This window comes from Homarus americanus, unplaced genomic scaffold (genome assembly GCF_018991925.1).
Source record: "Homarus americanus isolate GMGI-L3 unplaced genomic scaffold, GMGI_Hamer_2.0 scaffold16894, whole genome shotgun sequence".
NCBI classification, from domain to species: Eukaryota; Metazoa; Arthropoda; class Malacostraca; order Decapoda; family Nephropidae; genus Homarus; species Homarus americanus.
The window spans coordinates 6,238,062-6,255,486 of NW_024746541.1; the positions used below are offsets into that span (position 1 = coordinate 6,238,062).

General features: G+C 37.5%; 1 protein-coding gene across 1 annotated transcript in view; it reads left to right on the plus strand.

Moving 5' to 3' along the window:
- Positions 1 to 7,155, plus strand: part of LOC121879365 (histone-lysine N-methyltransferase 2D-like) — a gene marked incomplete in the record, with an annotated part of 241,215 nt that extends 234,060 nt beyond the window's left edge. Inside the window, 2 exon segments of the mRNA XM_042385969.1 lie at positions 2,005 to 2,093; positions 4,654 to 7,155. Of these exon segments, the coding sequence (XP_042241903.1) occupies positions 2,005 to 2,093; positions 4,654 to 5,497 (933 nt within the window).
- Positions 7,156 to 17,425: the final 10,270 nt, after the last annotated feature.

The window sequence follows — 17,425 nt, forward strand, 5'->3', positions numbered from 1 at the left end:
ATATGTCCCCTATCGTGTTAATGTCCCCTACCTCGTGTTAATGTGTCCCCACCTCGTGTTAATGTGTCCCCTATCTCGTGTTAATGTGTCCGCTACCTAGTGTTAATATGTCCCCCTCGTGTTAATGTCCCCTACCTCGTGTTAATGTGTTCCCCTACCTCGTGTTAATGTGTCCCTATCTCCTGTTAATGTGTCCCACGTGTTAATGTCCCTACCTGTGTTAATGTGTCCCTAACTCGTGTTACTATGTCCCCTATTTCGTGTTAATGTGTTCCTACCTCCAGCTAATGTGTCCCCTACCCGTGTTAATGTGTCCCCACCTCGTGTTAATGTGTCCCCTACCTAGTGTTAATGTGTTCTCTACCTAGGTGTTAATGTGTTCCCTACCTAGCGTTAATGTGTCCTCTACCTCGTGTTAATGTGTTCCCTACCTCGTGTTAATGTGTCCCCTACCTAGTCTTAATGTGTTCCCTACCTAGGGTTAATGTGTCGCCTAATGCGTGTCATTGTGTCCCCTACCTAGTGTCAATGTGTTCCCTAACTCGTGTTAATGTGTCCCCTACCTAGTGGTAATGTGTCCCCTACCTCGTGTTAATATGTCCCCTACCTCGTGTTAATGTGTCCCCTACCTCGTGTTAATCTGTCCCCTACCTCGTGTTAATGTGTCCCCTACCTCGTGTTAATGTGTCCGCTACCTAGTGTTAATATGTCCCCTACCTCGTGTTAATGTGTCCCCTACCTCGTGTTAATGTGTCCCCTACCTCGTGTTAATGTGTCCCCTACCTCGTGTTAATGTTTCCGTTACCTAGAGTTAATGTGTCCCCTACCTCGTGTTAATGTGTCTGTTAACACCCATTTAATCTCCACTCTTCCCCTCATGACTAGATTCTCTGTGTTGTTATATATCCGATTCCATATATCAGTATAAACCAGACCACTGTAAATATATCATTTTAACTTAAATTAACCCTTGCCCTACCATGGTCTTTTAATGATATAACCTATAGCTCTTGATATCGACTTAGCCTGTTTATATATCCTAATTGTATTTATATATCTCAACGTTATATCATTATAATCCCTCTTTTTTAATCTTTCTCTAATCCAAAGTTAAAATGGATCAAACCTCAAGTTAGTTTAGTAACCTCCCACCCCACGTTACCTCATGTTATTCTAGTTCTTCATACTCCTTGTAAATCTGGCCTCATACTCCTTGTAAATCTGGCCTCTTAATCCTTGTTAAACTGGCCTCTTAGTCCTTGTTAATGTGGCCTTATATTCCTTTTTAATCTGGCCTCTTAATCCTTTTTCATCTGACTTCATAATCCTTGTTAATCTGGCTTCTTAATTCTTGTTCATCTGGATTCATACCCCTTGTTAATCTGGTCTCTTAATCCTTGTTAATCTGGCCTCTTTATCCTTGTTAATCCGGCCTCTTAATCCTTGTTAATCTAGCCTCATAATCCTTGCTAATCTGGCCTCTTCATCCTTGTTAATCTGGCCACTTAATCCTTGTTAATCTGGCCTCTTAATCCTTGATAATCTGGCCTCATAATCCTTGTTAATCTGGCCTCTCCTCGTTGTTGATATAATCCCTCTGCTTTGCTCCCTCGCCCCTCCTCCTTTGTTAACTTCGTATACGTTAATAATCTGTCCCAGTGACTGTTTCCTCCTGCGGTGTGCTACGCAGGTCGTTCATCATCGTGGCCTTTAGTGATCTTGTTAATCTGGCAACTGTGTAATGAGTCTTGATTCACATCCGTCTCTCACCTTGACCCGAAGCTTTTATTTCGCCCCCCATCATCCACACTTTACATCCATGCCCACTCCTTTGTTGTATTTGCTATCTAGCCTTTGTTAATCTAGCCATAGGATAGTGTGGCCTCAGTCCCGTGTGCATCTCTCTCCTACCCACTTGTGACCTTCATCTTCCCTTACCACTTGTTAATATGGCCCCCTACCCCATTTTAATCTGGGCGCGTTCCCCTCCCTCCCTCCCCTCAGTCCCTGTACGGCGTGGCCCTCCGAGACACCGCTATCAACTGCATGGACGATGATGACCTTCTGGCAGCCCGGCTCTTGGGCATGGGCAGGTAGGTCATAAAATATCAACTATACTCGACAGGTAGGTCATAATATATCAACTATACTGGACAGGTAGGTCATAAGATATCAACTATACTCGACAGGTAGGTCATAATATATCAACTATACTGGACAGGTAGGTCATAAAATATCAACTATACTCGACAGGTAGGTCATAATATATCAACTATACTGGACAGGTAGGTCATAAAATATCAACTATACTCGACAGGTAGGTCATAATATATCAACTATACTGGGCAGGTAGGTCATAATATATCAACTATACTGGACAGGTAGGTCATAATATATCAACTATACTGGGCAGGTAGGTCATAATATATCAACTATACTGGACAGGTAGGTCATAATATATCAACTATACTGGACAGGTAGGTCATAATATATCAACTATACTCGACAGGTAGGTCATAATATATCAACTATACTGGACAGGTAGGTCATAATATATCAACTATACTGGACAGGTAGGTCATAATATATCAACTATCCTGGACAGATAGGTCATAATATATCAACTATCCTGGACAGGTAGGTCATAATATATCAACTATACTGGACAGGTAAGTCATAATATATCTACTATACTGGACAGGTAGGTCATAATATATCTACTATACTGGACAGGTAGGTCATAATATATCTACTATACTGGACAGGTAGGTCATAATATATCAACTATACTGGACAGGTAAGTCATAATATATCACCTATACTGGGTAGGTAGGTCATAATATATCAACTATACTGGACAGGTAGGTCACAATATATCAACTATACTGGACAGGTAGGTCATAAAATATCAACTATACTGGACAGGTAGGTCATAATATATCAACTATACTGGGTAGGTAGGTCATAATATATCAACTATACTGGACAGGTAAGTCATAATATATCAACTATACTGGACAGGTAGGTCATAATAAGCCTACTATACTGGACAGGTAGATCATAAGATATCTGTTTTTCTTGGTAGATAAGTCATAATTCTTGGAGTGAACAAATAGGTTATCTTAAATTACCTGTGCTGGACAGAAGCAACACTAAAGGTAACCATCATTGTCTAGTTCCGTTCTACCGGACCTACTATAACTGTACCAAGCAGGTGGGTTAATTATCTTACAAACATGTAGATCATCATCCTGCAGTACAAGGTAGGCAGATAATTTAAGGTGAGTTTTATTTATCACTAGATAGCATGAGTAGGATAAATTACACTCACAGGGCTTATAAATGTTAAAACATGAAGGATAAATAGTAAATTGCGGTCTTATAGAAGGTCTTCATCGAGCACAAGGAGAAGAAACGATTACATAAAATCTGAGACATAAAGGAGGTTTGGAAACACAACGTACTGATTCAACAAAACAATAACAATAATGCTATAAAATATTTTAATATCTAAGGATCATTTTTAGTTGTTGTTGACTATTATGAATGACCTAAATGTTGCAGATGTTTTTCACACATACATATTACACATGGGATCCTCTCACTTGTATCTTCTACTGATTAATGCAAAACGAATTAAGAGAGGAGTGAGTTTCAAGACACTGGGACCTACTGCCAATGGGTCATAAGGTAGGTTGCATTCATGCATAAACACTGTAACTTGGTGTGAAAGTATAGAACAAGACAGATTAGAAACAAGTGTAGATCTACACTGTGTTGCTGCAGTAATTCTTTGTTCCTTACATCTTCACGAGGCACGTATTAGCTGCACTTATTTAGGCCTAATTAGTTTGGTTGCATTTCAGTTTCACAATAAATAAAGGCTTCTTATTATTTGAGTGATTCTTTAAGAAAATAGAATGCATAATAATTTTTTGTATGCCTTTTTCAGAAAATCATTTTGGTGAATGCAGTTTAAAATTACCCATAAGGCTGCATGTGTGAATAATGTCCACCCACTAAAATATTATTAGGCACCCGTGTCATATTGTATCACGCGGTAAGGGTGCCGAATACTTTTTTAATGGGTGTACATACGATATTCCACTAAAGCTTGTCTTCAAAATATTTGGAATCTGTAGAAAAAACTTGACTTAGAATGTAATTCATTACATGTTTCCAAATGTTACTTAGATTAAGTGATTTTGTATATTTTGGATGAGGACTTATTGTAGAGCAATAAAATGAGACAAAATCAATAATCATAACTTATGTCACTGTTCATAAAAATAATATCAGTTAAAATCATCCTCATTCATCTATCAAAAATAGTGCTGGACTGTGTTTACGGTCTCCAGTAATAATCTCCAACACAACCAAGTTACACCACGTGTTCTTCACTAAAACCTCACATATCAGCTATAAGTTGCTGTAAATTACATAAAATTCACATCATACTGAATATTCAATTATACACACAGTAGCTACACGTGAATATACATTATAAGCAAAATATCACTACCGGTAATATATTTTCACAATTTTCACCTAACTCTTTAATCAAACAAACTATATCCCTTCCTACACAACTCATGCATACAATCGCTCAAGGACATTCTTATGTTGATTATAATACAGTGATTTTATTCCCAGGAACACGGGGCGACGCAGTTCGGAGAGTGGGTTGGCTACAGACTTCTGGGGTCGCAGTTCTACGCCAGGTGGCACACTTAACGATTCTGGTATCTTTGGCTCTTCTCGACAAAAGCCCGCCAGAAAATCTCGCAAACCTCGATCTTGGCATCCTTCACCATATGCCTCTGATGATGAAGATGATCTCTTATCACGAGAAGAAAAGAAACAAAAAATTAAAGCTGAAATCTCGCGCCGCAGGCAACAAATAGAAGAGAACTCGCGACTCCATGAAGAATTGCTTCGCCTTGCGAGGTTGAGGGAAAGTGCCGAGTTGGGTTATTCAGATCCCAGAGCTTACGGGCCTTATGATCAAAGTCCGCCCCAATCCGCGCGTGACTCTACCACCAGTGTCTTACGGTCTATCGACGAAATCCTCCGGGACGCCCGTGACCCTTCCTCTGGTTATTACAGTGGCTACTCCCCCTACAAGGCAGGAGGGTCGCCTCCTAATCGATACGGCAGTTCCCCTGGGGCTCGAACCTCTCCTCGTCATTACTATGGTTCCCGTGGTCCATCTCCTTCACACTATCCCATGACGGAAGAAGACAGATCTATGGCTCGCCTTGCCTCCACCTTTCAGAGTGATGAGTTCACGGGAGCCCTCTATGAACGTCTCTCTGATTTTTCTCCTCTCACGGCCGACAGCTTGAGTGATAGCATGAGTGACTTCACACCAGCAATGCCCTTACTCCCAGACATGCCAACACGCTCACGAAAGTTGTTAGAGGATCTAGGAAGCTCACCTATCACGAGTCAGACACACAGAGGCAAGTATGATATACAGAGACGGTACCGGAAGTAAGTGTTGTTCTGTGTTGTGGTTCTCGTGTTGAGCTGTTGGTCGGTGTTTCTCTCCAGACCTCTTACATATGCTAGAACTGTCCCACTAAACAAGCAATACACTAATGAAAATCAAATATGATTACAAGATGACAATAGAAATCTGCACATCTAACATTATGTGATAACGATAGGGGGCAAGTCTAGTGCACTTAACTATTATAAATACGAAGTATCCTAAGATAAGTACCTCAAGTTGACTAGGTTAAGTGTGTTGTAACACAAAACTGGTTCAGTGTCATCCTTCCCTGAGGATATTTGGAACTACTTCCCGTGGCCTGTAATTTGATGACATATAAATCACAGAGAAATATCTTACCCTGTAGCGAGTGGAGCATTATATTGGCACCTCGCGACAATATTTTTTGTCCCATCTCCAGTTTCTTCCAAAATAACCCCAGTTGGCCAGGTTGTGGGGCGTAGGGCGGGCGACGCTGCAAGTGACCGCAAATATGCTCGCCACACTTTACCTTGCTCTCCTCCCTCAGTTATTGTGCCTTATGTCCGTACTTAGCCGAACAATTCGTTAAAACATTTGATAAAACTTTATTGAAGATTGAATTCCTAATGATTTTCCCCCTTGTGATGACAGACGTTGTTTATTACTTAAATTATTACGTTTGAGAGATAAGTAGATTTAAATTTAAAGATTTACTATTCAGGATATCAAATTCATTAGTTTTAAACCAAATCGAACCTCATTCATTGGTTCAAGAACTGCCAGTTAATCTCAACAGAAGTTGATTGCCTATATCATTCTCCCTAAAAGGAACTCCCACCACTTGCGTCCCCATGCTCTAAGGAGGCATCTTCCCATGACACCATCCATGCTTATTTTGGACTTCATATCTAGGTCATCATACTTTAAAAGATATCTTCCCATGGAGGATGTAGGGGGATAATGAATGTATAATTTCCTGAGGGAAAGGTTTAAGACGCATGGACTATGGGAATCCTTTTAATCCTGTTACTGTGTTCAACGGTGTTACTGGTGTACTCATCCCAATATATTATAAGTCTCATCCGCCATTGTGCACAACAAAGCTCAATATGTTCAATGCGGACTAGAGCGCTGATTCAGTGCACCACGGCGGATGTGGATCCCACGCTGCCACCACGGAGGGTCCAGTTCGAGGTGGCAGCGTGTCAGAGTCTGAGAGGCTCTTGCGGGGGCTGTTATACTCTCTTCTTACCAAATTGTGTGTTAGTCAGTGTAACCTGACAAGTTGGAACTAAGAGGTTCCCCAGAGGATACCGTAACTAAGCGGGTCGTTGAGCTGCTATACTCATTGTAGTTAGAAGAGGGTAGGTGGTGTACAGCGTGAGGAAGAGTGCAGGAGGGCGTGTGGGCCCCGGCTGCTGCCCAACACTGTACATCACGCGCCCCGTAGGTACCATGCACAACGGGCCTTGGCGCCAGTATTGCTGGATGTCACCTCGGAGCTCCACTGCCCATTACTTCAGTGTCAAGCACAGTCTGTGTTCTCCCTGCATGTGTCTTTCTTGCTTCTGAGGACAATGTCTATGTCACTGTACATTCCATTTCATTATATTTGTTCATGGCATGTAAACAATACAAATTGTTGTTGACCTTCAAATACATCATGTTATTTGAAAGACCTTTGGTGTTTCTCTTGTAAGACTCCTACATTACATAACGTCAGCAGACGGACAGCCACTCCCTCTACTGAAGCATATTTATCCTTAGAGTATCTCCACAGCTGCAAGAGCATATGGTGGGTTTTCTCTGTGTTGGCACAGCAGAGGGATGGCTGTTTTTGCTGTTGACTCAAACATTTAATTGTAATATAAGCGTGTTGGTGAAGCACTGCGGAGTTACAGTGGCTGATCCGTTTGCTATAATATCAATTTAATATACGCTTACTTCTGCTTGAACAATACTTGGATGAGCGCTACTTTGTGCCAGAAAAGAAGCCGTTCTGCTAAGTTCTGTAGAAGACATGACATAAATAATATATTTTGCTGCAAAATGCACTGGGTATAGTTTAAGACTGAGCTTTCCTTAAATACTTCACTCTTCACCTTATATGAGTCAGCTATGTTACATGCAATAGCTTTCCACACATATTAAGTTACTGCTTTTCTTATTTTGCAATTATATGGAAAGTTGATATGTAATGGGAAAGTGAAAATACCCTTTAATGGATAAAAGATGAACCAATTAATAAACACAGCAAACACTTTTTGTACCAGTGAGTATTATCGGGGCTTACTGAACTTAATGTTGGTAAGGTTGAAGGTTTATGTAAGATTTATAGTTGGGTAATGGGTCACAGAGGGTCTCAGGCATCCTGCACAAAATCATTGATAGGTCTGTGGGATGTTTTTCATGGCTTCTACAGCATTCATATACAAGAAGGCTTGGGTAACTTGTACAGTATATCCCAGTGTAAGGAGTCTACAGGAACATTGTAAAGAGAAGTGCAGTATCCCATTGTAGAGTGTTTAGGTACAGTGTTGTCCTTCTTCGCTGGGAGAGTGGGTCGTCCCCTCCACGTGCAACTGTGTCCGTTTCGTGTGACTTTCCTGTTGCTTCTCAACTTTAGCGAATGGCTATTTAACCTCAATTAATATTTATTCTTTTTTCTAACGACGCTGCAAAATTTTTTCGAACCTTTCCCTTCTTGTAAAGGCTGCTGTAATAAATGTTAATCATTCTGCTTCTATTGTTTGGCACGTAGAGTGTGTGTCGTGGTGACCACCTTGCCTGCTTGTTGTCTGAAGGTGGAGCTCTCATCTTGAGCCCAGTGTACAGTTGATGTCATGCTAATGCTGTTTACAGTCTAGACAACATTGTGCATAGCAGCTAAACGATAACATTCTCCTCTAAATTACCCAATCATTTAAACGTGTTTCATTCCTACTTACTATTTAATAACTGTTGATCATGCATTTTCGCCAAAGACAGAGCTGCTATGAGTACACAGGAAACAACATGGAACGGACACGGAGAGAACAAGTGTACGCAGTGTTGAAGGTGGTTGGGCTCCCAGGTTCACACTGTTGACGAATTATGTTTACCTGAGATGTCAGAGTAGGAGTGTACTGTACCTACTTCTTTATTAAGGCATTTATGGTTCGGCCAGTTAACATTCAAGGCGTTGAGATGAAAAGTAAACATGTTTAGGTATATTGTTATGACCTTTCACACAATTATTTGTGTGGGATATAAGTATGTCACTTCATATTTATGATCATATTTTGTAAACGTGTAAACATCAGTTTTTACATGTAAATACCTTTCAATACTTGCCTCATTTTTGTTATATATATATATATATATATATATATATATATATATATATATATATATATATATATATATATATATATATATATATATATATATATATATATATATATATATATATATATATATATACATATATATATATATATATATATATATATATATATATATATATATATATATATATATATATATATATATAAATCACTGTAGGTGCGCGTGATCTAGGTATATGCTGATAACCACAAGGAAAGAAGAAAACACGAAGTTCCCAAGCGCTTTCGTGCTATTCACATCTTCAGGGGTGAGTACAGACTAAAGAGACGTACAAAACAAGGTGTATATATACAGAGGAGGGTGAGACCAGGTCCACAATGGTCAGGTATTAGGTAATGACCCTACTAATCTTTAAATAGCACAGCAACGGTTGGTAGTCAGGTCAGAGAGTAAGGTGACCCAACCTTCTCACCTGGTTACAAATCTTCTTAATTACAAAATTGTCTAGTTTGTACATGCCATTACTCAAATTACTCACTGTATTTGTGTTGTTTAATTTGCAGTCCGGAATTCATTGATGAGGAATATAAATATATCTATAATATTGGCTCAAACTTTAAATACCCTAGATCTTTCATAGACAAATGCCTAAACATTACTAAGAAAACTTTTTATAGAACTGATCCCAAGCCCACCCATGACCATAAGAATATCTTAATATTACCATTTCACAAAAATTTCTCACACATTCCTTCACAACTAAAAACCTGGAACGTCAATGTGGCATTTAAAAACTCATGCACTGTTAAACAAATGTTAATCAAGAACTTCCCCAACAACACAATTGGTGCATTTATAAAGTTCCTTGCAAGGAATGTAATTTGTTTCACTTAGGCCAGACAGGTAAAGATCTTGTAACAAGAATTAAACAACACAAATACAGTGTTAGGACAGGCCAGGAATCCAATGCTCTGTTTGTTCATTTGAGGGATAACAAGCATTGCATTGACTGGGATAATGCCTCCTCAATATTACCATGTAATTCAGTTGATAGTAGGAACATCATAGAATCTAGTCTAATTAGACATACCGAAGCATTCAACATGAATTTGAGTAATGGCATGTACAAACTGGACAATTTTGTAATTAAGAAGATTTGTAACCAGGTGAGAAGGTTGGGTCACCTTACTCTCTGACCTGACTACCAACCGTTGCTGTGCTATTTAAAGATTAGTAGGGTCATTACCTAATACCTGACCATTGTGGACCTGGTCTCACCCTCCTCTGTATATATACACCTTGATTTGTATTTCTCTTTAGTCTGTACTCACCCCGGAAGATGTGAATTACACGAAAGCGCTTGGGAACTTCGTGTTTTCTTCTTTCCTTGTGGTTATCAGCATATATATATATATATATATATATATATATATATATATATATATATATATATATATATATATATATATATATATATATATATATATATATATATATATATATATTTATATATATATATATATAAATGTGTGTGTGTGTGTGTGTGTGTCTGTTACGCTAAATAGAGATAATCACTGATTAAGTCTAAAAAGCAACTAAGGCAGTTATAGACTAGGGATAACATTTTGTTTATATTGTTATAACTTAATGAAACTAATTGGTCTAATGCATAATTGGCTCTGTTTCATTTAAAGTCTCGTCTATTATCATAAAGCCAAATTTAGGGTAGCACACACACACACACACACACACACACACACGATACTTCGAAGATCGTTTAACGTGCAATTAGAATTTTTTTGTAATTGGGAATTTCAAATTTATCTAGTGTTAAGCAACACATAGCAATATATATATATATATATATATATATATATATATATATATATATATATATATATATATATATATATATATATATACAGTAAGAAAAGGCGTAAATTGAAGAATTGTAAATTAAAACAAAATCGCATATTCAAAAGATGAAATTTATATAGTAAGAAACACACTGACATTCGCGGAAAACAGCCTGGAAATTGTAAAAAAAATTTCATAAGAGAGATGTCTGCCTGGATTTTTAGTTGTTGTTGAATAGTGTTACTAATTTCGTACACATGCATTAATATGTAGAAACTTCAAGTTAACATAGTTGTGGCGATGCCGTGTACCGCTAGGTTTATCTTTAACCCCTTGTGTACGGGGATCATCTATGTACTGAATAAAATCGTCTGGCGTTAACCAAATCGAATATTAAAAGTGGCATCCCCGTGGTGAAGGGGTTGATAGATGGTTGATGTAGTAAATGAAGCTTACAACCTTACAGCATCACAACATTACTATAATAACAAAACAATCTTTATAGTTCACAACTTCCAAATATAAACCTAAGTATTAAATCTTATGCATTCAGAAGTAATACAAAAGTGACACCCATGTTGACGTTGTTTTAAGCGTTATAAACAAAACTAACTCCTGAAATTATTGACAATCTAATACTTACGTGTTTAATGCTTGACTAATATATACAGTACCAGGTAGAAATCAATTATCTATTGTGTGCACCTTCTGTGATGCACTAAACAGTACTTTTAAAACATTGTACAGGTCATGCCATTAACACTTAAAAAACAAACGAAAAGAAAAATAGTAGATAAATACTGAGATTGGAAAATTATGAAAATAAGTCGACAAGTGTCCACCCTAATAAGGTGTTTCTCCGGTTGCGGGCGAGTATCATGTTTTAAGTTAGTTATGCGTCCCAGCTGAGATGTAAATGGGATCATTGCCGACTAAGCCTTAAAATGCAACTGAAGTTTTTGCTGAATAGGGATAACCTTTTTTTTTTATTGCTATAACTCAATGAAAATTAATTAGTAAATGGCAGCGTCTTTTGTTTCAATTCAGGCGTCGTTTACTATCATAATAGAACAAATTATACCTAAAGTAGGTAATTTTAGGTATTTTTATGATCGACATGATCGTTTATGACCACTCAGAAGTTTCCCCCAAAATAAATACATAGAAGTTATCGCTAATCGGCAATTATCCCTGTTTAGCGTAACACACACACACACACACACACACACACACATATATATTGTGGATTTACATGAAATATATATATATATATATATATATATATATATATATATATATATATATATATATATATATATATATATATATATATATATATATATATATATATATATATATATATATATATATATATATATATATATATATATATATATATATATATATATTACGCTACACAGAGATAATCGTAGATTAAGCTCGAAGACGAAGTAGCTCACCATCATAAGATCGCTAAATTTTACCTTAAGTAGGTTAGGTTAAGTGTTGTATGAAGCAATTCCTTCATATGTACAGGTATTTTGTTGATCTATATGATCGTTCATGGCAGGTCTCAAGTTTGTAAAAGAGAAAAATTCATGAAAGTTTTCGGTAATCGGTAATTTTCCTCGTTTAGTGTATTTATATGTTATACTAAATAGGGATAATTGCTAATTCGCGATATTCTATACATTTGTTTTAACTTTAGACTACCTATAGAAAATCTTGTAGCAAGATAATAATAATACACATAAATTAATGGTTAAATAGGAAGAGTTACCTATCCTAATTTAGGTGTAATCTGGCGATATTGTTATGGTAGCTGAAGGCTCAAATAAAACGGAGCAAATTCTACCATATACGAATCAATTTTCATTAAGTTATAGCAATAATAACAAAAGTTATCCACAGTTGGCAAGCTGTCAGATGGTTATTTAAGGCTTAATCAGCGATTACTCCTATTTAGAAGAAATATATATATTTTACTTTTCATTATATTTAATGTAAATATATGTTATACCAAATAGGTTTTTTTGGCGATTAGCGATAACTTCTTTGTGTTTATCTTTTTGAGAAACATTTGACAGGACTTAAACGACCATGTAGAACATAAAAAGTCCAATACATGAAAATTTTCATATAAAACCTAACCTAATTTAACCTAGCCTAACCTGACACAGTATACCCTTGCCTAGTCTATTTTAGGTATAATTTTGCTATCTTATGATAGTAAGGACACCTTATATGAAACATAGCAAATTATACTATTTACTAATTAATTTCCAATGAGTTATAACAAAGAAAAAGTTATCTCTTCGACAAATACTTCTTTTTTAAAGATGGCCGCCAACTTGACCTACCAAAACTTATTGCTTATTATATTTAAATGCATGATTTTGGTCAGTATTGTAATCCTGGTGTTTTCAAACAAGCTGAAACTGATTTTACTAGTATAAACACTCAGATATCTTATATCGTCAAAAAAATGGGGTATTTATTCATGAACAATTGCTTGTAGTTCAATCTTCCACTCCTAAAGTTCAACACGATTGTCTTGTTTACAGCTTTAAAATAACTGAATATCGTTCTCATTCTTACTGCCTCTGGTATAAGGAACCACACAGCAGTGCAAGGAAAACGAGAGCGGAAACATTTACAGACGTACTTGGTCAATTCCTGGTAACTTGTCGCGGTCGATGGAAGGTCTATCCAGTATATCTGCTACATTTCTCCCTCCTGTTCCATCATCTCCGGTCAGCAGGACTTCGAGTGTCGAGTCAGATCAGCTAGAGACGTATTCCGGTTGCTAATGACGCCTTGTCCCTGTATTGTAATGAGAGTGCTTATTGTACGTGCTTCATACATTTTGTCTGCAAGAAAATGGATCAGTTTAGTCTTTTTTGTTGTCATCTCGCAGGAAGCCTCTCCAATTTGTCGGAGGTTTACTGGCTTCTGTCAACCTTATTCTGATCCCCTTGCCTCGTTTGGACTTTGTCTCATTCCTTAGACTCGACCTCTGGTACACATCAAACACCATGTAGAATTCACTTTGGGGGAAGAACATCTTCACTGGTATAATCATTGAAAGTCTTTGAGCCAGCTATCTTTGGTTCTGTGTCTGGCTTAGTCACTTTTGTTTCATGTATTTCAGCTAGCTATGATTTATGGCAAGTATGAAGTTGACTATTGTTACTAAGGGGGCCAGGAGCAGACTGTTCTCATGCTTGAAGAACTTTTGCAAGGCGCACTGCCTGGTCTGACATAAGATGAATAGTCGTGAAAACAGCTGACAGTCGTCCTTCAGCACCTTCTCTGTGGAACTAATGGTGATTTGTTCATGCTTGAAGAAAGTTACATTATCGTTCTTTTTTAGCCCTTCCATGGATGAATGGAGCTTCTCTTTACCTCTCTAGTGGTGTGTGCTAATTATTTTAGCAAGTTTTCCACTTTCTCAAAGAAGAACTTTGAGCACTTGAGGTCTGTTGGTGGCTGTTGCATCTTTGCACCTGACACTGCGTTGCACCCAGCAGCTGGACGATTCACTTCAGAAACTGCAACCATCCACCGCCTAAGTGCTCTCGCTTCTCTGTCAAGTCAATTGCTACCCGTCACCTCTGATAACTGCATTGCTTTGATCATGGGCTTGGTCGATGGCCAATGCAGAGAACACTCTCCCAGATTTGTGCAAATTCCCAACTACTTCTAGATGTTGTTGCTCAATAGACATCACATCTTGGTTGTATTGTGCTGCCAAGTACACAGGCTGGTGTATCATATTTCCTGCCACAACATCCCCTGCTCTCAGGAAAAAAAAATTCTTCTATCACTGAGAATCTTTGCTTATTATTTTATTCTCTCATCCAGTTTCATCGATATTGCTTGTCTGTGAGTCTCTCCTGAACCTGGCTTTTCACATAGTAAGTGTTCTGTTGTGATTGTAGGATTTCCAGCCTTTTGTGGTACAGTATCTTGCTATTGCAACTCTCTTTTCTATCAGTTGCACAGGTGAAAGTTCTTTTTCAATCCCTTGAAACAGTGTGATGTTGAACAGAAGCCTGTAACTCTCATGATATTGTACATTGATTTCCCCAAGGTTTCGTCTACTCCACCGACTTCATCCTGGCTAATTTTCTGTACCCATTTTCTCCTCTTTTGGTAAGTTTTGTCTGTGGCGACTTAAGGTCTTCCTTCTTGTCTTCTTGACTTTTAGATTTGGCATCCATAGCCATTGTAATTCAGAGACGAGGATTTATCCATTAACCACTCTCTATCATGTGTACTTTCCTGTATGGGAAACATTTAGGTTCATACATAAATTTGCCCTACACTTATCCCGATTGTTCATCCAGTGCCATTTAAGTACTGTGCCATCTATACATCTACTGGGTACCTAAAACCCCCTTTACTCGTGGCTCATGCTTCGGCTCTCTCACGCTGGCACATCCTGTCAGTTCAGGTGCGACAACCTTACCTAACTGAGGCTGGTTAGGTAGTATTTGGAACCTTAATTAGCTGCAGCCATCTTGTCATATATAGTGAAAGTCCTGCTTAGCTGACACTGAATCCCAGGCTGAGTTGCACAACAGTGATATCATTAGTGTGTTCTGGTAGTGCACAGACATTCACTCTTTTTAACGACTTTTTTTTTTAGTATCTGAGTTTGTTGAGGATTTGAATATCAACAATTTCGTGCACTTGAAATTGTAGAGTTAGGCATACACTAGCACACACAGAGACACTCTGTTTAGCCCAATACCCAACGCGGTTTACAGGGCCGTGGCTGTTGTCGTGTGCTGAAATCTCCATGGAACCATAGTTGAGAGTTGGGATGAGCAATGAGGACCAGTGCTAGGGTCTTTGTGTGAAATATAACAGAGTCTAGGACTGCTTTTAATGTCCTTGTGGCATGGTCGGTAACGTTCCCTGGTCCCACGCAATAGGTCGAGGGTTCAAGTCCTGGCTGGTGAGGTTGTTGATTATATGATCAAAGTCCGCGTGTTATATGGACTAAAAATGAAGTATATATGGTACCTCGTGTTTCATACCAGCTGGATTCGGTAAAATGCTACTGACATCCACATAAGCGGCACGGCCAGTTCCCATTGGGAGGTTCACTGCGCCATCAGCTCGATGAACAGGCTTTGTGTGAAATATAACATAGTCTACTGTAGAAGTGCTTTTAGTGTCCTTGTGGCATGGTCGGTAACGTTCCCTGGTCCCACTCAATAGGTCGAGGGTTCGAGTCCTGGCTGGTGAGGTTGTTGATTATATGTTCAAAGTTCGTGTGTTATATGGACTAAAAATGAAGTATATATATATATATATATATATATATATATATATATATATATATATATATATATATATATATATATATATATATATATATACTGGATTCGGTAAATGCTATTCCCACCACATAAGTGGCACGGGCAATCCCCATTGAGGTTCACGGTGCCATCAGCTCGATGAACAGGCTTAGTCTAGGATTGCTTTTAGTGTCCTTGTGGTTTGGGCTGTAAAGTTCCCTGGTCACACACAGTAGGTCGAGGGTTCGAGTCCTGGCTGGTGAGGTTGTTGATTGTATGTTCAAGTGTGCGTGTTATATTTACTAAAAATGAAGTGTATATATATATATATATATATATATATATATATATATATATATATATATATATATATATATATATATATATATATATATATATATATATATATATATATATATATATATATCACTCTAAATAAGAATATTTACCGATTAACTATAACTTTAATATATTTATCTTTCTTTTTTGTGGAAACTTTTCACTGGACATAACCGATGATGTATATCATAAAATCCATATGAATGGTTATCTACAAAACCTAACCAAACATGACATAGGATAACTTTACTTAATGCACTTTAGGTATGATTTCGCTATCTTGTGGTAGTGAACGAGGCCTTAACAGAAACAAACGAAATTTTACCATGCTCCAAATAATTCCCTTTGAGTTATGACAGTAAAAACAAATAGCCATCTCAAATTGGGGGAAAAAATCAGTTGGGTAAGAATACAGATGTGAGTCCTTGAAGAGTTGCACAATAAAAAAAATAAATGTTAATAGACGGAGGCTTTCGGATGATATAAATAAATACAGAGCTGCACTGTGAGAAGTAAAGAAATAGTTATCGTATAGATTAAATTGCCCAAAAATGTGAGGGAAGTGGATGCTGTTTGAGCTAAATATGACGTTTCAGGGATAAAAAATAACGTGGTGAAAATATAGGATGTGTGATGAGACCTTATTGATTTTACTAGGGCATTTGTGGAACGATGTGTAGACGATTCATATATATGTACATTGAGATTTATAAAGAATGGGATAAAAATTGTTAGATTAAGAGTTTGGTGGACAGAAGCCTGAACTATACAATGATTTATGTACCAAAGGAAGCTGCATAATGAGTAACTAATTATTTTGTTTTTATCAGATGGAAGAAAACTAGTAATTCGCAGGTTCAGGGTACACACATCATCAAATAGCTTAAAAAGAGTACTGTATATAAAAGTTGGCACTGTATTGGAAAGAATGAAAATGAGTTTGATGTACATAAATGCAGATAGTAAGATATATAAAGATAAATTAATGAGGGATGATAAAGAGTGGAACTAATATTAAACAATATCCGAGCAGATGCAAACCTTATCCTCGTACCGTTACCATGACAGGGTAAATATCGAACTGATATTGTTGTTACTGTAAGTTAATGTAGTCACT